Source organism: Asterias rubens, chromosome 12, assembly GCF_902459465.1.
Source record: "Asterias rubens chromosome 12, eAstRub1.3, whole genome shotgun sequence".
In the NCBI taxonomy this organism is placed as follows: domain Eukaryota; kingdom Metazoa; phylum Echinodermata; class Asteroidea; order Forcipulatida; family Asteriidae; genus Asterias; species Asterias rubens.
The window spans coordinates 4782952-4807601 of record NC_047073.1 but is presented as its reverse complement, the minus strand read 5'-3'; the positions used below and the strand labels follow the sequence as shown (position 1 = coordinate 4807601).

General features: G+C 39.0%; 1 protein-coding gene across 4 annotated transcripts; it reads right to left on the bottom strand.

The window, feature by feature from the left end:
- Positions 1-2597: 2597 nt before the first annotated feature.
- On the bottom strand, positions 2598-22821 carry LOC117297591 (thimet oligopeptidase-like). Of its 4 annotated transcripts, none has more exons than XM_033780699.1 (17): positions 22611-22821; positions 20927-21066; positions 20016-20134; positions 19233-19364; positions 17647-17684; positions 16340-16452; positions 15688-15742; positions 14885-15049; positions 14214-14375; positions 13179-13244; positions 12573-12677; positions 11381-11488; positions 10562-10635; positions 9677-9908; positions 6413-6544; positions 4993-5109; positions 2598-4205 (listed from the first exon to the last, which is right to left on the bottom strand). In XM_033780699.1, exons 1-17 carry the CDS (start codon positions 22767-22769, stop codon positions 4122-4124), a joined length of 2001 nt encoding a protein of 666 aa, XP_033636590.1. In that variant the 5' UTR covers positions 22770-22821; the 3' UTR covers positions 2598-4121. The 4 variants fall into 4 exon arrangements, with proteins under 4 accessions (XP_033636590.1, XP_033636591.1, XP_033636593.1 ...); XM_033780700.1 differs by lacking the exon at positions 6413-6544 and adding an exon at positions 6220-6351; XM_033780702.1 differs by lacking the exon at positions 10562-10635 and adding an exon at positions 10426-10499.
- Positions 22822-24650: the final 1829 nt, after the last annotated feature.

The window sequence follows — 24650 nt, the reverse complement described above, 5'->3', positions numbered from 1 at the left end:
CTTATGGTGGCTATTTCTGACAGAAGGCAACATGGATACATTAAAGACCCTGGACACTATTGGTAATTGTGAAAGACCAGTGTCCTCACTTGGTGTATCTCAACATAATATGAACAAAATTTTAGGCAAAAATTTTAGTACATAAGAATATAGCCTTGTACACACTTTCTGGCAAAATTTGACAAGTACATGAACTGCAATCTTAGCCTGGTTTCCCGTAGTCTTGGCCCAATGCTATGGTGCTTGATTCTGGATAGTGTACTACGCGCGGTTGAATCGCCAAAGCGCGCCCGCCACGGTATGATTTAGTTAATTGGACGGCTTGAAATCTAGACTACACTGGCAAGCTGGTCAAGCCGTCCAGTTAACTAAATCATACCGTGGCGGGCGCGCTTTGGCGATTCAACCGTGCGTAGTACACTATCCAGAATCAAGCACCATAGTCTTGGGCCGAGACTAGGTTTCCCGCTATAAGAATAGAGACCAGCTAACTCTCATTCAACATGTATTGCATTCTTCGGCTGGTTTCCCGCTATAAGAGTTGAGACCAGCTAACTCTCATTCAACATGTATTGCACTCTTTGGCTGATTTCCCGCTGTTTAAGTAGTTCAATTAACATTCATACAACATTCATAATGTGAAGGTTTGTTGCCTATTATCCACAACTTACTGTATTCTGTAAGCACCCGAGATGTTGTAATAAAAGACGACAACGACCCAAAGTTGTTTCTTATGCATTTCTTTTATTCATGTCATGTACGATTCTACACGATTAATACTGCCTCTGTATCTGTGTACAAGATAGAACAGAAACATTTAATACTCTCCGTTAATAGGAATACATCAGAAGAAGTTACAGATAACCAAAATTTACAAACAGTTCAAATCGTACAAGTACATAGATTGTTTTACCGCACTTACATGTTACCATTGACAGAATTAATTACTAATACCTAATCGTTTGTATTATATAACAAAGTATTTGTTGAAGGCACAGGATCAGCAGATATATATTATTCAAAACAAAGCTACACATACATTACAATATAGCCAAATTTAAGAAAAAATAAAAACAGAGTACAAATATTGAAAAATAAATGAGTATGGTTCGCAGAAAATATATATAGCAGCTTGTAAAAGAAACAAGGAGAAATTCAATTTGCAACTTGATTGCAACACTCATATAAATTTGTGTGACCGTCACTTAATTGTGTTCAAATCAAAGACAAGCATAAATTCAAGATTAAAAAATTGGATGAAAAGCTAAACTAGCAACCAAAATACTGAGATATAAATGTTAGAAAAAAAATATAGCAGCTTATGAGCCAAAACGAAATATAATTTGAAAACATATTGCAATACTCGTACAATTGTGACCCATTTTATACAAAATTACTTTTTTTTACCCTAGAGCAAACATGAACTTTAAAGACACTGGACACTATTGGTAATTGTCAAAGACTTGTGTTCACAGTTGGTGTATCTCAACATATGCATAAGATAACAAACCTGTGAAAATTTGAGCTCAATCAGTCATCAAAGTTGGGAGGTAATAATGAAAGAAAAAACACCCTTGCCACATGGAGTTGTGTGCTTTCAGATGCTTGATTTCAAGACCTGAAATTCTAAATATGAGGTCGCAAATTCAAATTCGATGAAAAATACTTCTTTCACAAAAACTATGTCACTTCAGAGGGAGCCATTTCTCACAATTTGTTATACTATCAACCTCTCCCCATTACTCGTTACCAAGTAAGGTTTGTGCTAATAATTATTTTGAGTTATTACCAATAGTGTCCACTGCCTTTAAGCATACAGACCATACCTTAGTTCCAGGGTACTTTCTGGCAGGCAAGTTACTGCATGTACACTAAACATTATGAGAAAGATAAATTTGTTATTGTAACTATGTTATCAAAAACAAACCAGAACACTTATTAAAAGGCAAAGTATAAATTGGGTTTTTGGATCTTTTGATTGTTAATGCTTCATGTATATGAATGCTGATATACAATAAAGATTGCCTTTGAAAATATCATTTCAAAAGGTGACCTTTTTTAGAGCAGTTATGTCCATGCAGGAAGAATTATCCATAATTGGAAAACACAAGCTGAGTAACATTTCTGCATGAAGTGTTTCTCCAATAGGAGACTTTCCAACACTAGGTGGCAGCAGACATACCGGGTAAATTTCCATTGTTTACGTAGTTCTGAACATGCGCATAATTCTGAGAACAATAGATTTACCCGGTAAGTCTGCTGCCCTCTATCGTCCCAGAAAGTCTCCCATTGAATCCCTAGCTCTAAAACCACATTCCTTTGAAGGGAATCATTTCTCACAATGATATTCATGTACATTATCAACAGCTCCAAGGCTTTCACCCCAAGTAAGTCAGGGGTGAGAGTCATTACTAACAAAAGTCTGAGACTGGGGTAAAAATTCAAAGGTATGTTGAAATGATGCCATTTCTACCGTTTGATAACCCTGGGGTTATAGATTCCGTAGAGCTTTGGAAACAGTATCCAAAGCACTAGAGAAGTAGACCAATGAGCAGGATTTCTTTATTTTGGGGAAAAAATATTGTCTGACTTTCTTCACCAGGGCGACATAAAAAGTGTGAGTTCAGCCAAAAGTCTGAACAATCTCATCCCAGTATAATACATGTACATTATCAACAGCTCCAAGGCTTCATTCATCCCAAGTAAATTTGTATGGCCATTTATTTTTGGAGTAAATTTCAAAAGTACACCTTCCCTCTCAGCCTCAATAACTTCTTTTACACAACATGATACATTGCTTTGCACATTAACTACACACTGTCTGTTTATAACAAGACATCATCGTTTACTTTTTAAGAAATGCAGCATGGGGCCAAAAATACACCCAGCTATAAGGGTTATAGAACAAGAGACAAGGAGTTTTTTGTTTTCATTCAGAGATGAATGTTTATGGTGTCCCTGCCTGTACGATACACATGTAATGTCATAAATAATCACACTGTGCATCAATATACAATGTAACAACTACATGTAGGGGCTGTTGCATTGTCTACTGGCTGGGGAATATTCACCCAAGTTGGAGGGCATAGTTTTATCATGGGCATGATTTTTGCAGTGTTTATATTTCATTCAACAACAACAAGGATTTTGTATTTCACGGGAATAATACTTTATATGTACAGTGAAGTCCTGAATCTCATTTCTGCTTTGTGTTTCTATGTTTTGCTGTCCTCTTATAATAACGTTCCTGTCAGAAAGAGGTTATTTGGCCAGTCCCTACAACCTTGTCAAAACAAGAATTGACTGTATTTGCTATTGGATGACATGCTCTCTAGATTTTGATGGATTTCAATTTTGCTCACTACTAAAAAGACTACCAGCCAAAATACATGTACTATGGTCATGCATACCATTCTGACTGGTGTCCCACTATTTTTTGCAAAGCTGAAAAATTATAAGTACTAATTTCTACTTGAGCAGCTCTATAAAATTGGGCCCAGCACTTGTGGGTTTCTGTCTCGTTTTGTTTGCACTTGCAACTTCCACATCCACATCTACAAATATACTTCAGAAATTTGTTTGTGGTTCCCCTGAGGTCATACTGGCTCAATATATAGTTCCAACAACCAGGAAAATTTCAAGGCCATCATTTCTATCAGGGTAACAAATTGTAACTTGATCACCACAGGATGTTCGTCACCGGTATTCTGCACACATTGTGTGTAAACACAGGCATAACAAAGCATTGAGGCAATAGTTGCCTGGGAACGGGCGTTATTCTCTCCATGTGTTGGTGGCACGAAGCCTGCCCTCAATCCAATAGACCCTTCCAATTAAAATATGCCAATTACATTCACGCATGCATACAGACCCTATTGGTTGGCAAATGCCACAAAGAGGTGCACTGAGCAGACGCACAAATGCGTCTGTGTCATGCAAGCCAAAATGTTTGCAAAATGTGTGCAATTTACATATTTCATGGGAAGGGTCTATTATATCAATAGAACAGAACTGTTTACTCTTACCAAATTGAGAAGTAAACAGGAACTATAGATGCATGGGGACCAGTGATAATCTATGTGAAGCCTGCCCTCGACCGCAGAACGGAGTGCAGTGTCGGTCTACACTTTCAAGCCTTTGCTGATCAGGAAAGATTCTTGCTGCGGTTCCCGTCCCAGGAAGTTCTTCAGCATATCGATGGCATCCTATCAAGGAAGTGTGTGAAAAGTAGAGTGGTGGTTGTTGTTGTTTTCTCTTAATACCATCCACCAAAAGCTTTGGCGTTGACCCAAAAACTCCCTTCACCAAGATTGACCACAGAGATTGCAATAATACCAAACTTAAAGGCACTGAACACCTCAAAGACCGATATTCTCACCTGGTGTTTCTCAAAATGCATAAAATAAAAAATCTGTAATTTTTTTTACTCAGTTGGTCATCATAGTTGCAAGAGAACTATGAAAAGAAAAATTTCCTTTGTAGCACAATTTTGTGTGCTCTCAGATGCCCTAAAAGGGCTTCAGAGTTGTGAAAAAAAATCACAGGCATATTACTCGGATTGGATTCAAACAATTCAATTCTAGAGCATTGTCGAACCAACTAATCCACTGAGATTGCCCAGTAGCTAGAGGCAGTTCGAATCCTATGTTTTAGCAGCAGGTATTGCAATGAATTAATAAATGTTAAATTTGCATAGGGGATAAACCAAAATCATTTTGGTTTTACCCGTTTAAACCCATATGTGTTGGCACTGTTTACTCAGTACTTTCCCCGAGTTTTGTGGGAAAATTTTAAAAAAAATGGGAAACTCAAGTTTACAGTGCTAACATGCATCAGTGTTTATGGATTAAACCAAAATGAATATATTTTTATCCCGATGCAAATTTAACATACATTTACATACAGTCAGAAGGGATTCATGTCGTGGCCTAAATCTTGATCTACAAAAGGTATCAAAACCCTCTAAAGAAAAAGGCTGCATGATCAACTTACAATGGAACCTCCTGGTTGAAGGATGAACTTGCGGTAGTCTGCTCCCACTTTGGGGTTCATGATCCCTTCCTTCTTGAACCGTGAGTAGAACATGTCCATACAGTACACCTCACTCCACTGCAACCCAAAAAACCATCAATCGAACTCAAAAATACTGCATGGAACAGAGTTCAAATGCATGCTCATCAGAGCTGCCAACTTTTGCATCTTGCAAATAGGGCCCAAAGAATGAAAATAAAGCTGCTTAAAGACAGTGGACACTATTTGTAATTGTCAAAGACCAGTCTTCTCACTTGCTGTATCTCAACATATGCATAAAAAAACAAACCTGTGAAAATGTGAGCTCAATCGACCGTCGGAGTTGCAAGATAACTAAGAAAGAAAAAACACCCTTGTCACACGAAGTTGTGTGCTTTCTGATGCTTGATTTCGAAACCTCAAATTCTAAACTTGAGGTCCCGAAATCAAATTTGTGGAAAATTACTTCCTTCTCGAAAACTACTCCACTTCAGAGGGAGCCGTTTCTCACAATGTTTTATACTACCGATCTCTCCCCATTACTCGTTACCAAGTAAGGTTTTATGCTAATAATTATTTTGAGTTATTACCAATAGTGTCCACTGCCTTTAACTTTAAAGTTTGTGCTGACTGTGCGACTTCCTTTACATAGCGGTGCTAACCATAGGCACATGAAAAGGCACGCAAACCTTCCAGTGCCTACTGCATGAAAATGAATGACATAACAGTGCAAGCTGGTCGCCCAATTTCTTGTTAACCTGTGAAATACAGTTACATTTAACACCTTTTTCTGCTAAAGTTAGCACAAAAATTTGCCTACCGTTAAGCTGTGTATGAAATTGCACAGCCACAATCCTGGGTACTTTTTTTTGGTACAGAGAATGAATAACAGATAAACATTGAGTAACCTCTTTGCAGATCTTGAATCTTACAAACTCGATCACTTTTCATTCATCATTGACACATATAAAGCACACAGACAACATTGATAACTGTCATAGATCAGTCTAGCAAAGCAAACAAAAATTAAAAATTCAAAATTTAGCCAAATCGGATAATTTTAAACTCACCAGATCGGAGACATCGGAATTTATTGTGACCTTAGATTGACCAAACTTTTAAAGCACACAAAAAGCATTGATAACTGTCAAAGACCAGTCTAGCAAAAAACAAAAAAGGCGCAAAATCCAGCCAAAACTTAAAACTCACCAGATACCCATAGTACTGAGCATCATAGCCATCGGACAAATGACCGAATGAGGCAACCTTGCTGGTACCTGGCGTGGACGGTATCCCAAGAATTTCTTTTGAAAGCCTTGCAAAGACCGCTTTGGTGTCGGCCTAGTGGAAGGGTGACATGAAAAGAAAAATGATTTTTTGTTTGACATAAACCATCACTCACCAAGTAACCATAATACTGGGCATCGTACCCGTCAGCTAGATGGCCAAATGAAGCGCACATGTTGGTACCTGGCGTAGCTGGTATACCGAGTGTTTCCTGAGATATCTTGGCATATATGGAGGTGGTGTCCGCCTAAGAGTGCAGACAAATAAAACAAGGAAATTGGAAATGATTGGACCCACCCCTGATTTTGCCACCCCCCCCCCAAAAAAAAACCTCAAAAAAGTTTCGTTCTGAAATAGGTTTTGTTAAAATTAGAAAAATTCACAGTTGACATGGATGTGTAGTTTTAATCTTTCAAGGCAAAATTAGATGAATAAAACAAGATATCACAACATTCCTGTCATTATTGCCGGGTTGGCACAATTACCAAAACTGAGCCAGAGGTTTTTTTTTCTGTGTCCAAGGCCTCTTCAACTGATGATGTTGAAGAAGCTTTGGCCATGTTACCTTTGTTTACAAATAGAGTGACAGTGTCCATAATTTTTCTGGCAGGCAAGAAACTGCACTGGTCAAACGGGAAATCTTACATAATGTGTCATAAATTCCACATAAATTAAAGACACTGGACACTATTGGTAATTGTCAAAGACCAGTCTTCTCACTTGGTGTATCTCAACATTATGCATAAAATAACAAACCTGTGAAAGTTGTAGCTCAATTGGTCATCGAAGTTGCAAGATAATAATGAAAGAAAAACACCCATGTCACACGAAGTTGTGTGCGTTTAGATGGTTGATTTTGAGACCTCATATAATAAATCTGAGGTCTCGAAATCAAATTCGTTGAAAATTACTTCCTTATCAAAAACTATGGCACTTCAGAGGGAGCCGTTTCTCACAATTTTTTATATCACCAACCTCTCCCCATTACTTGTCACCAAGTAAAGTTTTCTGCTAATAATTATTTTGAGTAATTACCAAAAGTGTCCACTGCCTTTAAAGAGGTATAAAAGTAACGCTGAACAAGTTTTGAGATGTGTCCCCTTTCTTCATATCAAAAGTTGATACAGTCGACTCCCGTTATAACGAGGTTCGCCGGACTGGCCCATTTTCCCCGTATTATCCGAATCTCGTCTTAAACGCAACGCGCTAAATATAGATACATACGTCATCATTGTGCATGCACACAACACGTGTACTTGCATATACATGTACATGACATAATGGCCGCACGTGTGTACACACAGATGCATGGCAGAGCTGCAATTGACTATACATGTACTACTGTGTGCATAGAGAGTAGTATGTGCGATGTACTGCACAAACAAGCACAACGCTGGGACTATAAAACTGTTTTAACTAAGTTGGTTTAGTTTTAAATTCAATTTTAAAATCAATTTATATTTTACAAGATTGATAAAAAGTGTAAGATTTTAACTTGCGTTCATGTTTTGGGAAGTTTCTCTTACAAAACTTTGGTCGCCGGCAGTTTATTGCCAATGCAATAAATAGAGTCTTGGTTTTCATTGGTAACCACCTGTTTAACGCTGGATGGTTCATTGCTGCTGCGAGACACCAGGGGAAATCTTACTGCTGCAATGCATACTGCACACGCTGTGAAAATTTTCAGTAAATAAAATAAAAGCTGGATTTTCATTGGTAACCACTAGTGTAATAATAGAAGGTTCATTGCTAACGCGAGATACCAGGGAAGATGTTCTGTGCATGTGTGTGCATGCTCGTCGCAGCAACAAAAAATATAATCTTGATTTTCATTGGTAAACACTGTCATGTTAGATGGTTCATTGCCAATGTGGGATACCAGGTAAAATCTTGCTTTTGCATTCAATAAAATTGATCACGCAACTAGTTTTGATTGTAAGTTGCGGGTGTTTTTTTTTCTTCTGAAAATTTATAATGCGCTTATAAACTCAGTGGATCAGTATCTTTTCTTAAGATTTCTCAAATGTTTGAACCATGCAAACCTCCTAATCCCACCATTGTCCGGAGTTTGGAATTAACAACCTTGCTTGCTGACTCGTGACTCCCGATTACGGATTAGTGTTGCTAGCGGTAGCGTCCACTTAACACCTCTATTGTATGTCTTAAAAAAAAGCCAAAAATATCGACTTTACCAACTGTACAGGTATTTCCTTTGTTGGTGTTTGAATTGTTCTCGTTATAGAAGGGTTTTACACAATGTTTTACTCGTAATAGGTCTCCCAAATTACCTCGTTATAACCGTGTTCTCGCTACTACCGTGCTCGTATAATTAGTATTTTAATGCATTGAAACACGCATGGGGCCGTTCGGGACCGGCAAAAAACCTCGTATCAACCGGAACCTTGTAACATGCGAGCTCGTAATCACGGGAGTCGACTGTACAATCATATGATGCATTCTCCATGATACAGTATGTAAGTTTTCAGGTTGTCTTCAATAGACCGATCCAGTAGGCTCCGCCCACGACACACAGTGAGCAAGAACAGGTGGGGCTCTCCCATGCCTTTCTGCACAACTCTGCCGCACGAGCCAAGCATACGCGCACGCATGTCAGACCTTAGTGTTGGACCTCCGTTGCGTTGTAAATGGTCAATACGCAATGGGGCGGAGCTTAATGGATCGGTCTATCAAGCTGTGTACAAAACATGCCTGCAGGAAGTCCAGGCAAGTCAAGCTACCACGACGCCAACAGACTGCCCTTGATTCCAGAGCCTCTGTCTCTACGTACCTTAGCGCTGGTGTTAATAGTCTGATAGTCTGATTAGTTCTCAGAGGACTTTAAAATGAAATATGCTGCTGAATGGGTAACCAGTAAATGTTTGCAATGAGAGTAATGGCATCGACAGAGTAGTCAACAGCCAAAATGAGTCAAGCTGCACAGTTTGAATTTATGTTTTGTTTTTTGGGTTTTTTTTACCTTAAAGCTATAGTGGACACTATTGGTAATTACTCAAAATAATTATTCGCATGAAACCTTTCAACATGGTAATGAGTAAAGGTTAGAGGTTGATGGTGAGAAGCGGCTCCCTCTGAAGAAACGTAGTTTTCTAGAGAGAAGTCATTTTCCCCAAATTTGATTTAGAGACCTCAGATTTAGAGTTTGAAGTCTCCAAATCAAGCATCTGAAAGCACATAACTTGGTGTGACCAGGGTGTTTTTTCTTAAAATATATTATCTTGCAACTTCGACGACCAATTGAGCTCAAATTTTCACAGGTTAGTTATTTTATGCATATGTTGAGATACACCAAGTGAGAAGACTGGTCTTTGACAATTACCAATAGTGTCCAGTGCCTTTAAGAGCCTCTCTCTCTACGTACCTTAGCGCTGGTGTGAATGGTCTGATCAAACGTCCCCAGTAGAATCTGTCTAAGATTGAAGACTCCGGCGTTAGCGTTGCGAGCCTTGACTAGCTTCTCTACCATCTCGTCTGGAATGGGCGTCCCCTCTGTGTGGTGACCTGACATCCGACGTAGAGACTCTGCCTGCCAACACCAATTCTCAAGCATCTGGGAGGGCGCTTCGACAAAGTCCCGCTCAACACGTGTGCCACTGTGATGGAAAAGTAAGTATTATTTATATTATTTATGACAAAATCTTATTTCCCCCGAGGGCCAAATCAATGGATATGACTTGTGACATCACTTGCTTAGAAACTAGCAATAAAACAGGACCCATTTTATGGCTCTGCTTACAGTGAGCAAAAAATAGACGCTTATGGAAGCAGAGAATTATGTGCTTACATCAAGTGTATTTCAAGGGTTAGCAGGGAAATTTTGGCTTGAATGCATGTGTACTTCACAATACAAGGCATTCTTCGCTTTTTACACAACTAGCGCAGAAGAACGGTGATAATTGGAGCCATGAAATTAGGCCCAGGACCCAGTTTTTTACGCAGTAAGATCTGCCAACGTTTGGACTTGCAGGGAGATATTTTGAAATCACATTCAACATGAGCGGGAAAAAGTTTCCAGAATCAAGGAGATTTTCAAATTTGTTCATCAGAACATGGAAATATTGGTTATTTTAAAAAAAATATAAAAAAAAATTTACAAATTGATATACAGACCTGAAATAACAAAAGTCAGTCTGTCCCAAAATGTCATGCATGACATGGCCAAACTCATGAAAGAATGTCTCCACCTAGCGTAGACATGTAAAGAATCAAAACGTAAAAAGGGAACATTAATGAGGAGTAAATGTACCTGAACATTCTGAACTCCGCCTGGGCACAAAGCTGGTGCATCACGTGACCAAACTCATGGAAGAAGGTTTCAACCTGGGGGAGATTCATACACAAAAGTAGAGAGAGGCTGGAATCAGACCTGGGCCAAATTTTGGAGAGCTGCTCTACTTTAAGCTTATAAAGTAGCTAAGCACAAAACAATTTTGCTTATCAGAATAGGGTAAGCAGCCAAATTACTTCTTAGCAGTGTGTTGTGGCCGTGCAGAGAAGAGCACTGGACTCAAGCTCTGGGCAAAATTTCATAAAGTTGCTTTAGAACAAAAAGCAGATAAGCACAACAAATTCTATGCTTACCACAATATAAGGTTACCACCCAAACTACCATGTCAAATGTTCCATTTGTGATTGGTATCCTGCTAAGCAAAAATGTGTCAAGCAATATTTTCTGCTTAAGCAGCTCTATGAAATTGGGCCCTAAACATGCTATAAAAGGTAATTTTACACAAGTTTTATCAATGTTTTTTCAAGTAACCTGCTCCAGACATCCTCCGAACAGTAACAAAATTATCGTATTTCTGAGTATTCTTTTAAACAAAATTTCCAGATAAGGAAGCAAAACATTATATGAAAAATAGCCCATGTGATGTAAAACCTTTTGCAAGAGAGTGACAGAATTGATCGCTACACAAGAGGCCACTATTATCAATAAAAGAAAGTCCTCTCTTGTTAATCCTCTTAATTTCATGGTTGATTTTCTGACTTTCAAACCTAATCATGGGTGTGTGAGATGGTCAAAAGGTGTAAGGGAGGGTGGGCATGATGATGCTGGGGGACTTACCTCATCGTGAGTGAGTAGTGACGGAGCGTCTGCTGTGGCTTTAGTAAAGTTGGCAACCATGGCTGCTATAGCAACCTGACGGCTCCCATCCGCTGCCAAACACCCAGGCTGTCGACAAAGAATTTTAACATCAGAATATAATCATAATAAAAAATAAGCTTTACTGGGTATTTTGAAACAAAATACCAAAGCTCTGTCGATTTCACCAAACTCTTCCTAACTTAGGATCAATCTTAGGACAAGTTTAGTTTCGTCTCTGAAGACATCAGGACGCTTTGAACCCATCCTAAGTTAGGACCAGTTACTCGTCCTAACTCAAATAGGATTAATCCTAGCGTTTCGTGAAATCGGCTGCTGGACACTTTAATTACCCCTGTTCAACAGGCCTTCTATTTTCCAGAAAGCATCTCAACTCTTTTATTTCCTTATCTATGTCAACTCAAGGTTAACCCTCTTACTGCCTAACCATTCAATATCGTCCACTGTGGTTTTCAATGATAAACTATTCAAGCATGCAATGTGAACTCTGTTTACAATAAGTGTGAGCTTGTACAATCTTTGAGTATTCTGGCAGGCAAGACACTACACTGGTCCCGTGGGAAAGTTGACATTTTGTGACATAATTTCCACATTAATCCAAGAGTTATGAGAGTAAATGCTGGACAAGTTTTGAAATGTGCCCCCTTTGAATATAATATTTTATGTTTTTTTTCCATTGAGCTGTGTACAAATCGTGCCTGCAGGAAGTCCAGGCTCTGTGGATCTTTTGTAAACATGAGATGTCACGGGTCACATTGTCTATATGATATTAAGTGATAAGTGTAACTACACAGTACATAGTCAACCCTCCTACTGTCCAACCATTCAATATCATCCACTGTGGTTTCAATGATAGGTAAATTATGCAAGCCTTCAAAATGATTTCATGTGATGAATGCATCAAAACAGTACATAGTCAACCCTCCGACTGTCTGACCATGTAATAGCGTCCAACTGTGGTTTTGAATACATGTAATACGCCAGCCTGCAATATAATATCAAGTGGTGAGTGTATCTACACAGTCTGAGTTAACCCTCCTACTGTCTGACCATTCATAATCAGCCACTGTGGTTGCGAATTAATAGATGAATCATGCTTGAAAAAATATATAGTGACACTGGGTGAAACTCTTTGTCCAGAAATATGACTTACCTGTAAACCGAAGCAGGCGGCATGACCAAACTTGCCCTCGCGTGGGAAAAGATCCAGATAAAAGAACCCCATGAAGGTACCTGATTCCTTGTCCGTCACGCTGAACTGAAAGATGCAAACCAAACAACAAATTGTTAATATTGATGAAACATTATACAAAGCGTTAAAGGCAGGGTATACTTTTGTGAACTGTCTCAAAGACCAGTATCCTCCTCACTCAGTGTATCCCAATATCTGCATCAAATAACAAACTTGTGAAAATTTGGGCTCAATTATTGGGCTTCAAGTTGCGAGAAACAGGTGAAAAATTACCTAGTTTTCTAAAACGGATTACATACTTCATAGGAGGTTGTTTTAAACAATGTTTGGCGAAATCAACAGCTCTCCAGTGCTTTTTACCTAAAATGTTTATGGTCCAATCACAAACAGCATCAATGATTTGGGGGTTTTCATATGCCTTTTCCTCTACTTTGAGAATAGTTACTGGCAGGAACCTTATAAACAGTAGTTACTGGCAGGAACCTTATAAACAGATCGTAAAATCTTCCAAAATTGCCTGTGAAAAGAGTTCTTGAAACGCTTAAATATGAATGACATTGTCTTTACCATTGTGACATCATCGTTCCATACTTCCGCTTTCTTAATCTCCTCAAATTTCAGACCAAGGAGCTCCTGTAAAAACAAATGACATCAATTAAAAATAAATAACATGTATGTTGATGCCATGCCATTTGAGGTTGTTAGACTTTTTTGTCTTACACACTTCTTCGTCTTCCACACCTCTTTTCGGAAGTGTTGTGGCCGAGCGGTTAAGAGCACCGATCAGCTCGAATCCCAAGCCGTGACACTGTATCCTTGAGCAAGACACTTAACCATTGCTTCGTCCTTCGGATGGGACGTAAAGCTGCTGGTCCCATTTGTTGTGTAATGCATGTAAAAGAACGCAGTGCGCTTATCGAACAGAGAAGGGGTTCGCCCCGGTATTCCTGGCTGTGGCTGCACCCTGTAAACCCTTACAAGGTGCTAAATAATTGGGTCTAAGAATTCATCACTGCAATAACCTATCCTCCGGAAAGTTTGTATATATACTCAGCACCTTGAGTACCTTGTTTGGTATACGTGCGCTGTATAAGATTTTGATATTATAACACAGTGTATGTGCGCAAAGCAAGCTGGTGTGGTCATTCTGTGCCAACAATAAGATAGATAAATTACTCTTTTTTTTAATGGGAAAAGCTTCTATAATAAGGGGAATTTTTTGTATTGGTTTATTTTCAGGGAATTTTCTGCAGAATCAGGGAAAGTTGGCAGCTCGACTATTATGAACTAAGAAAGCTTTGCGGTGACACCATTCAAAAAATCTCTTCATTGTGAGTAGTGGTGGCTCTGAGAAGAGCCAGTTGTCTGCTCGACAATTAGATCACTGTGCTCTGACCGCTTATTATTATTTCTATTTCTGAGAAAATAGCTGTTGCAAACAACTTCCCAACCAAAAGGACCAAGGGTATGCATAAAAGATGGCCTGGTTAGTGGCCTGATGTTTCGACCCTAGCAAATAGCCTTCCAGAAAGACTCTAATATAAGGTTGAAACGTCAGGCCATTAAATTTCTTCTATTTCTGTTGACTATTCTCCTTCATACCTGATAAATTTCCAGCAGGCCTTTAGTGACCACCTCCAGTGGAAAGTACTCCTTGAGTTTGTTATGATCGATGGAATACTGTCGCTCCTCCGCCATGTTCATGTAGTAACGCATATCCCATAGATCGATGGTGTTGTTGAACGGGTACTTGTACTTCTCACACTGATCAAAGAGAGAGACAAAATAAAAAGTCATGTAAAATACTCCAAGTGGGTCAGTTATCATCACATGTGTGTTATGGAGTAGCATTAATAGGCCACTGTAGCCTTGCTGTATGATGATGTCATGGGCTGGAGTCCTGCCGTCTTTAGAACATGGTGTCAGAAATTAGCTGAATCCACGGCAAACACCCGGCAAAAGTCATCGGCAATCTTTGAGAACGGATCATCGGACATCCGTCGGCAGTACAGCTTCATCCTTCACGCACGGTAAGCTGTCAGACATAGAGACATCTGTTGAGCCCAATGACTCTGCGAACCGGCAAATGCTCTGCTTATGTGCAAGTGATGAGATTCAGCAGAGCCATGAAATTTGGCCCAGGTCACAGTGATCCAAAATTTACTTGGGTCGACCTAGAGTCGCTCCTACTCTATTTGGTTTGGCCCGACCCAACTCTGGTGTGCCTCATTGAAACGGGTGTCAAAAGGTTTCAATGTCTGTCTTTTACGTACCTCCTCTTTCTTGTAGGCTTTGAAAGTCTCCAGTTCGGAAGTCTGAAGGATCCTGAGTTTCTCAGTGAGATCCTTGAGGAACTTGGCGACAGTCTCAGGTGTCTTGGCCATCCTCATCTCCAAGATGTAAGCAGCATGTGTTGGATAGCCAAGAAGATCCGCCAACTAGAATCAAAAGGAGACAGAGACGTTAAGTACAAATACAAATTCAACAATACGGAAATGCAGAGCTCGAGTCTCTTGGCTAGCCAGTGTTCAATGTCATAGAGCTACTTTTAAAACACAAAAACTAGCAAGGCGCAACAAAATTATGCTTACCAGAAAATGATTACCAGCTAAGATACAATTTTACATGTAGCATCTGTGACTGATATCCTGCTTATTGTTGCTTAGCATAAATTTGTTGGGCAATATTTTCTGAATAAGCAGCTCTATGAAATTGGGTCCAGGGTCCAATGTCATAGACCTACTTAAGCACAACAGAATTATGCTAACCAGAATAAGGTTTTTTGCCAACAACTTGCCATGTCACATGACTGGTAGCCAGCTCATTTCGACTAAGCAGGAAACATTCCAGCAGTATGTTCTGCTTAAGCAGCTGTATGAACCTACGTCACTTGCTTTTATTTAAGTGGGGTGGGGTTTTTTTTTTGGGGGGGAGAAGGTCAAATTGCTCCATTACACTAATCAAATTTTGTTTGGTAAATTCGCATCAAAATTCAAGCAGTCCAAGCTTAATTAACTTGTGCAGCAGGGTTTTGAAAAACTTTTACAAATCTACATTCTTGTATTTTTGTTTCTACCTTTTGACGAATCTCAACAAGCTCCTCCATGATTTTTGTGTTTTCTTCCTTGCATCTGAAACCAAATCAATTTAACAATTAAAAATGTTCACAACTCGCACAACATCTCTTAAATTGCAATAAAATACCAATCCGTGAAAACTTTTTAAAATCACATCAACTATACTATAGAACAAGAAAAAAAGGTAAAATCTTGAATACAAATAGGTTTTTTTTCTAGTAGAGTATTGAGTAGAGTAGTGTCTGGAATGTTTTGTTGTGTGTTCTGTTTAGTATTGAGTAGAATATTCTATTGAGTGTTCAGTTGAATATTCTGTAGAACATTCTGTAGAAAGTGTTAGAGAGTATTATGTTGAGTATTCAGTTGAGTAACATCTATAATATTTTGAAGAGTGTTCTTAAGAGAATTTTGTTGAGCACTCTGTTGACTATTTAGTTGACTATTTTCTACACCAGTTTGCAAAGAGTCATGTTGAGTATTTAGTGGAGTATTCTATTGAGTGTGTGGTAGAATATTCTGTAGAGAATTCTCTATAATAATATGAAGATTATTACGTTGGGTATTCATTAGAAAAATCGCTAGAAAATGTTGTGTTCTCTAGAGTAGTCTGTTGAGAATTTATTAGAGTATGCTCTAGAATATTTATACTACCTTGAGTTGAAGGCAAGTTCCAGTTTGCGTCTCGTCTCTGGGTTACGCGCTTTACGCATTGCTGGAAAGTAGTCGGGATATTTCAGTGATACTTTGCACTTGCCTTCTGCTGTCTGTTGATGGAAGCGACAAAATGACAACAATGTTTTATTGTACCTCAGGCCCTATACTTGCGATTCTCCCAATAGTTACAGATAATTGTGACTCTCTCCTTAATGGTAATAAGCAAGCTGACATTAACCGTGGCTTGTCGTGGCCAAATGGACTAGTCCTAGGAGATAATAGAGCGGTTTCGCAAGTGTACGGATACACATACAGATACTGTTACGCTGACACTTTGTGTGTTCACGTGACACGTATCAGCGTCTATGGTATTTTGCACACATGTTAGCAACGGATACGGGAGCTCATACACGTCGTAGAAAAACAGATACTGTTTTGCAGACTTTTAGTTGTATTTTTGTCCCAGATCTAAGACATTTCACACTGAATTGCTTTCACTGGTATCGTGCTTGATATAGATAGAATATTGCTAGTCATTTGCAAGCAAAATGATGAGAAAATGCACTGTTTAAAGGCAGTGGACAGTATTGGTAATTGTCAAAGACTAGCCTTCACAGTGTATCTCAACATATGCATAAAATAACTAACCTGTGAAAATTTGAGCTCAATCGGTCATCAAAATTGTGAGATAATAATGAAAGAAGAATACACCCTTATCACACGAAGTTGTGTGCGTTTAGATTGTTGATTTCGAGACCTCAAGTTCTAAATCTGAGGTCTCGAAATCAAACTCGTGGAAAATTACTTCTTTCTCAAAAACTATGTTACTTCAGAGGGAGCCGTTTCTCACATTGCTTTATACTATAAACCTCTTCCCATTACTCGTAATCAAGAAAGGTTTTATGCTAATAATTATTTTGAGTTATTACCAATAGTGTCCACTGCCTTTAAAACACTGGGTCTCTGTCGGTCATGTTTGTCAGTAAAACACTCATGATGAGCGTGAGCGCACTCAAGTGAAACATACCTATAGTTTGCAAAACAAAATCCAACGCGCGAAGGACCTGAATGGATAAGATTATCATATCTGTATCTGTATCCGCACGCTTGCGAAACCTCTCTAATAAGGACGAGTAACTCTTCCAAACTCAAGATAAGACTAGTTTTAACTCTTTGTGAAATCAACCCCAGTCCTTTCCAGCTGCTGGTCCCGATACATCCGTTTATTTTTAAAAGAAAATCATTCACTCATATCAAAGCACAATCAAGAGAAGTGGAAGAGCAACACTGTCTCAGTAACTTACTTTGTCTAGTCTCTTGATAAAGTCATCTGGAAGACCCACTGTAAAAAGGAAAGAGATTTGAAACGTCAAATGCCAAATTTAGTAAGTATGATTATTCATTGTTATATAACACCCAAGCAGATCCTTGCCATTTGATTGGAGGATTGTCCGTCACGTGATAGCAAATAAAAGTACCATTGCACGCTGAGTCACTCGCCGTGCTTTTTCGTTCCATCCGAAAAGTACCATTGCACGCTGGCACGCTGCCAGCGTGCAATGGTACTTTTCGGATGGAACGAAAAAGCTGAGTAAAAACATCACTGCGTGCGCGTGTCTTTGGTAACGCAGCAGGTGTTACTGCAAGAAGGCATAGTAAAATTACTAGCATTCGGCTTCTACAGTTGAAATTGTTTGTTTTGAAAGTTGTTTCTTTCAATCAAAATGACAAAGTTCTACTTGGATGTTATATAAAACAAATAATGAATGTTTTTCATTCGTGCAATGGTGCGAATATGTTCATTCGTTGAAAGCTGGAATGTTCCATTCAACTCGGCTCCGCCTCGTTGAATAGAACATTCCATCTTTCAACTCATGAACATATTCGCACCATTGCACTCATAAACATTCATTATGTGTATAATATTCATCATTGGGTTATAATTTTCAAACAGAGTTTACTCTCTCGGTATCCCATTGTTCTGAAAACACTATCTAGATAGCATTCAACAGTTCATAATAAACGATAAGAGCTGAACTGCGAAGGACGCGACTACGATGTGTTCAAGAAGCAGGCATGCCAGTCATATTATGACCACAGAGCACAGCACGAGGTCGAAAGTGTTTGATTTTTCCCCAGGAATGAAAACCGGATAGTCTGGAAAACCCTTGTGACATAGCAGAGAACCAAAGTACAACTCAACTCGCATATGGCCCTGGCCGGGTATCAACCCAGGGTCGCTTAGTGAGAGGCGAGTGCTTTACGCACAAGCCAACCATGTCACCCAAGCCTAAACTGTAGCTTGCAAAGAAATAAAATAACAAAGACAGCAAACCTGAAAAATTGAATGAATGAATGAATGAAACGATTTGACTGCTTGTGCGTTGAGTACATCATGATAGCAAAGTGGTCTGCGTTTCGCTGCACTTTTGAGTGAATTTGTTTTTAATATAATATAATACGAAGCATACAAATGTAATCCGCGTCACCGGATGATCAGTCATTAATCTTGTATGTAGCACTTGCTTAATTTCGACACCTTTTGAGAAAAAAAGAAAAACTGGAGGAATTCTACTGGAACTGATTAAAAGAAAACAAATCTAAGGGAGAGGGGCAAAACCCTTGGTGAGCGCCGCCTCTGATAAGCTGGGCCACGTCCGGGCAAGGCCCGAGCCACGAGGCCTTTATAATCCCCTACAGCCAACAATGGGCAACCTTCTTTTATTACGTGATTATCTCGCACAGAGGGCAGTTTTTAGGCTGCAGGGCCTGGGTCTGGCCCAAGTCATCAGCCGCGGAGCTGTGCCAAGGGTTTTGCCCTTCTCTCTAACATTGCCTCCTTTCCTACAGCCGCACTCCTCAAAAAGTAACCCCCCGCAGTCATCCTTACCTAGTTCCTCCTCAGTAAACTCCAGTATTGTGTTCTCATCGTTAAGATTCTTGTTGAAGTCGATGGCAATATCGCTGGCACGCTTCTTCAAGGCCTTCACCTTGTCTTGAACATCCTTGGGTAGATGCAAGCCTACAGAAAGAAAACAGCAACAGAACAGTCAGGCCTGTATGCGTTGTTTTTGAAAGGGCAAGGGCACCAAGGCATTGACCAAGGGGCATCAGGCCTGGGTCAGTTTGACGTGGGGAATCGTACAGCCTTTATGGCAAAACATTAACAATATGAAGAAAAAAAACAAGTAAAGAGGATAAGGTGTTTTGCCTAGATGAAATGGCAAGAGGAGGCCAAGATAGGCAAGTTATATTCACATTCATTAGGCCTATGCCTTTGAAATGTTGAAATGGAGAAATGCCCTCAATTAACCAACAATTTACAATGTATTTTATATAAAATACCTAGATTTTCAAGTTGGACTGTTTTACCATTATAGACCTTTTCGCAAAAACCCATGGCGCAAGCGATAACTGTCGAATGAGGTGCATGCTGGTCTACCTAGCGATCAAACTTGATTGCTAGCTAGACCAGCATGCACCTCATTCCACTCCTAACAGGCGCGTACCGAGTATTTTTTGTGATAAGGTCTATGGAAGGGCCACACAGTTGTCTTGATGATGAACAAAATTATCAAATAAATAGTGTCTTATAACCTTTTTCTAGCGTTTTGACAACCATTTGAAACATGACACTCTAAAGTATAGAGTGAGCTACAAACGTACACCTTACCGTTTCTGCGTCCTAGCTTAATCAACTTCTCCAGGTAGCGCTTAGCTTCAGGCTTCAGCTTACTGACATCGGTCTTCTCTTGGTAGGCCATGAGATTGTCAAACACATCCTGTCTCATGCTATGAAGGGGTAGAACAAAGTTTGTTTGAGGTTCAAATTTCATTTATTAAAAGGATACAGTGCCTTGGATCAGGCAAGTTGGTCTATGTAACCATTTTTTATAAACTGTATATGGTTAGGAAGATGTTTTAAAAGTAGAGCATAATGATCCACACAAATACACCTCGAAATTGCACTGTTTCCTTATACGGCATGAACCAAAACACCACGCCAATTTGAAAATGGCTGCTCATGTTAGTTTCGCAATTTTTTTTGTTTTGTTTGGCCATGAGAGCCTGGAAGCTATCGTGACCCAACCTATGGAAACTGAGCCACACACAAAGCAGCGGAAGCCCACATACAGCGAAGTATTGCATGGTGTAGTAATTTCAAGTCAAAGACCAGTATTCTCACTTGGTGTACATCCCAACTTGCATTAATAACAAATCTGTGAAAATTTTGACTCAATCGGTCGTCAAAGTTGCAAGAGAATATGGCTGATGTCTTTCAATATTTTAATGAGAAATTAGCTCTTTCTCAAAAATTACATTACTTCAGAAGGAGCCATTTCTAGCAATGTTTTATGCTATCAACAGCTCTTCATGTCGTGTTACCAAGTAAGTTTTTTTATGCTGAAAATTATTTTGAATAAACACCAATAGTGCCCAGTGCCTGTAAACTGTGCACCAATAGGTTTTCTTCTAACTTCAATTCTAGTAGTATACAAACAATTCTTTCCGAATAAACATCCTGAGCTACACGTCCTGTGGTCATATGTGGATTTTCCCTCTAGATTCCAGTCTTGACCTTACCTCATTTCTACATCAAAGTCAGAGAGTTTCTTATCGGCTTCAGTACTTGCTTCTCTCATTGCTTTATCTGGAGATGTATGCTGAGGGAAATCAAGCATGTTACGATGGACGCCGTACTCACAATCATTGTTAGCAAGAGCCTGGATGGTAATAATAGAAAAACACACAAGTTGTTTGGCTGTTTTCTTGAATTAATCAATTGTCACTTTTAGGTATTAACAACAAAATATTACCTAAATTGTATACATCTTAAAAATAACTAAAGAAACTTTTTAAATTTTATTTTCAATGGTAAATTTTATAAATTAGGCCTATAGACTTGGGCTTGGCCACTAATGTGGGCCATTAATGAATGTTTTCATATTTTGTGAAAAGAAAATTGAAATTGACATGTCCCATCCCACGTCGTGCACTAACTTCCGTGTAAACACTTTCTTGCATTGATCACTGGCGGTCTACCAGTGCAGCCAAATCACCGTCAACTCACGTCAACTAACCACTTATTAGTCAGCGAGCAATTTACACGACGCGGAACTAAGCGTCTTGTGCCAAGACTATTTTCCATATGCTGGAGAGCGCCCTCTGTTGTCCAAAATGTACAAGTCTGTGATTGGGGCAGACGGCCATGCTGCTTATAAATATATGTTTCACGGGGAAAAAGCTCACTTTCTTTACAAAAATTTTACCAGAAACTGATAAAAATTCTATTTGAGCTATAATACTTTAAAGTGTTATGCCTCCTGGATTTTAAATGTATATTGGAGGAGTTGAAGGCAAGTTGACAGCACCTAACCAGTTAATTCCAATTGCGGCACTGTACTCAAAGCCATGCGCACTGAGGCTCACACTATCAATCAATACATATGTTGATGACATCCCCAGAGCAAAACTTCAACATATTTTTCAGGAATAATTTCTTCCATATTAGCTGTGCCGATGACGTCATGCTGATTGGCATATTATTATTCCAAGATGGCGGCGCCGAGTACAAATCGAGGAAATTAGAGTCGGAGAAAGGTAGCAAAGTTATCGTTAAAAATTTCTTTCTAAAATATTTTCTTTTTTGACTATTCAATACACACAAAGCAAGCTACATGTAAGAGTTAGGTGAACAAATTCAGCCGGTTTATATTACTTTATACTGCTAAGTGGCTCGTAGGGGAGGCTCCAGAGTTTTACAGTTTTGGGTATTTCTTAGCTGCATTTAAGGAAATAAGGTTTATCGCGATTCAGAAAAGCAATGCATTGTGGGAAGGAATATGGGGCGGTTTCTAATGGTATGGTGACGGTCTATATGGACGTGTGGCTAAGGATTCAGCTAGCCTTGGCCACACAAGTGGGGCTAAGAAGACCGGTGCGTACAAATTCTGACAATTCTACGAAAAACGACAATGGCAATGCACTGAATAATGGAAATACGGGTTAATAAGAGTTAGACTCTCGTCACTCTGTACTGCCCACGATGATGCCTTTCTTTTGGCCATATTCAGCAAAATCAGCCACACAGATTGGCGACAAGGTCTATGAAAACATAAGGGTTACACTTACATACACCATTACACTTAGTAATTTACAAGTTAGAGCCTAATTCTGTTGTAAACAGAATTATGCTATGTCGGAAATACACGGAGAATGATGTCAGCGCAAAATAAATTAAAGGGCCGGATTCCGACAGAAACTTTACCTGCAGAGTATTTTCATAGTTGAGGGCATCCTTTTTGAGTGAGCCAACAGCATCGTACACAGCCTTGCATTGTTTTATCAACTCTTCTGCTTTGGTGTTGATGTCCTCTGGGGTTAAATCCCAGCGGAGACGGTTCTGTTTCAAGAGTTCGGACGCCATTTTGAAAGGGCTTGAGAGAGAGAGAAGGAATGTGTGTGTGTGTGTGGTAGAGCAATGGAATGGCGGATTCTGAGTGGACGCTGTAGAATCGATTGTGCTTAGCAACAGATAGAGGGCGCTCGCATACCAATTAATTATCTTTTACAGTGTAAAACACCTGCTATGCGCACACCTGCACGAGGGCGTGTTTTCAATAAACAAACAGCGTTTCCCGGGTAACCAGGAAATATTTCTTGCAAAAAGAAATTGAAAAAGCGAATAACGAACCTTACCCGCCGTTTACACAGGTTTGTGAGCCGCAGAGTGTTTTTACAAGAAAAGTTACTGGCACCGCCAACATTATCATGAGGCAATAATTTAAACAAAAATCATAAAAAATATTTCGATAGTATCAGTTCATATCCCCTAAAATTTGAATCTGAGAAACGTTTCTGCCAGATACGTTCTTCAGATTGTGTATTATAAGTTAAGCTTCCTGCGTGGACATAACCGCTATAACTGGCTGAGAAGGAGAGCACGAAGCTTTTAGACGGTTCTTTGGTATGCTCCACTGGTTGTGCGTAACCCAAATAATATTCAAAATTATGACCAAAAGGAATGCATTATGCCTACTACTCGCACCTTGCGAGCAAAATTACGTGCTCAGAGGGTGCTACCCATTGGTTGGTTCAAATACTCAAAACTTCCATTGTTACACACTGGACGATTTAAAGATGCTATGTCATATTTTGGCCTCATACGTTAAAAAATATATGTTTTGAGTGAATGGTATTTCAAAGAGTATCAACCGCTCTAACGAAAAAAAGTTTATTTTTTACTTTTAATGGTCAGGAACCATGACAAAAATGTAAAACGTTTCTTATAAAACACATAAGAATTGGTCACGTTATATATTGTCGGGATCCCGACAAAAACTGGGCATTTTTTGAGCATTTTATTTCACTGCTACTAATAATTGGCGGACTTTTTCGAGCAATGGCTCAAATGAAAACTTGTAACTTTCTCGACCCCTATCAACATTTTAAATCATCAATCTGACATAGCATCTTTAAGGAATAATTAATTTGTATGACAGGTGATAAATCCAGTCTAACTTCAACAGAAACACCACAATAATAAGTAACACTGGACAACACAACATAACTTCGTTTTGAATTTTATTGTTACTTAAAGTATTGAGAAGAACAATCTCAACATAGTAATTAAATTTCTGAAATAACTCTGAAATGTTTTGCAGATAACAACATTAAAGGAACACGTTTCCTTGGTTTGGCCGAGTTGGTCTTTAAAAAGCGTTTGTAACCGTTTTTTATAAAATGCACATGGGGTAGAAAGATGTTGTAAAAGTAGAATACAATGATCCACACAAACATGCCTCGAAATTGCACGGTTTTCCGTTTACATCGTCGACTAACACGGTCGGCCATTTATGGGAGTCAAATTTTTGACTCCCATAATGGCCGAACGTGTTAGTTCGCACAGTAAAAGGAAAACCACGCAATTTCCAGGCAAACTTGTGTGGATCATGGTATTCTACTTTTACAACATCTTTCCAACCATATGCATTTGGTAAAAAAGGGTTACAAACGCTTTTTATAGACAAACTCGTCTGATCCAAGGCAATGTGTTCCTTTAAGTTTGCATCTATAGTCAAAAGTTTACCAGAAACTAAAAATCTTTTTAAATACCTGTCATACTTTATTATGTTTACCAATAGCTAACGGTTAAAAACGATTAAAAAAATTATTGTTTCGATAATCAAACCGGCTGAACATGACAGTTTTTTTTAATGGAAAGTGTTAGCTCATCCAATACATTTAGAAGGAAAAGAAAATGTTCCTAAACGTTCCCGAAAAAGGACATAAATCACAGATCATATAA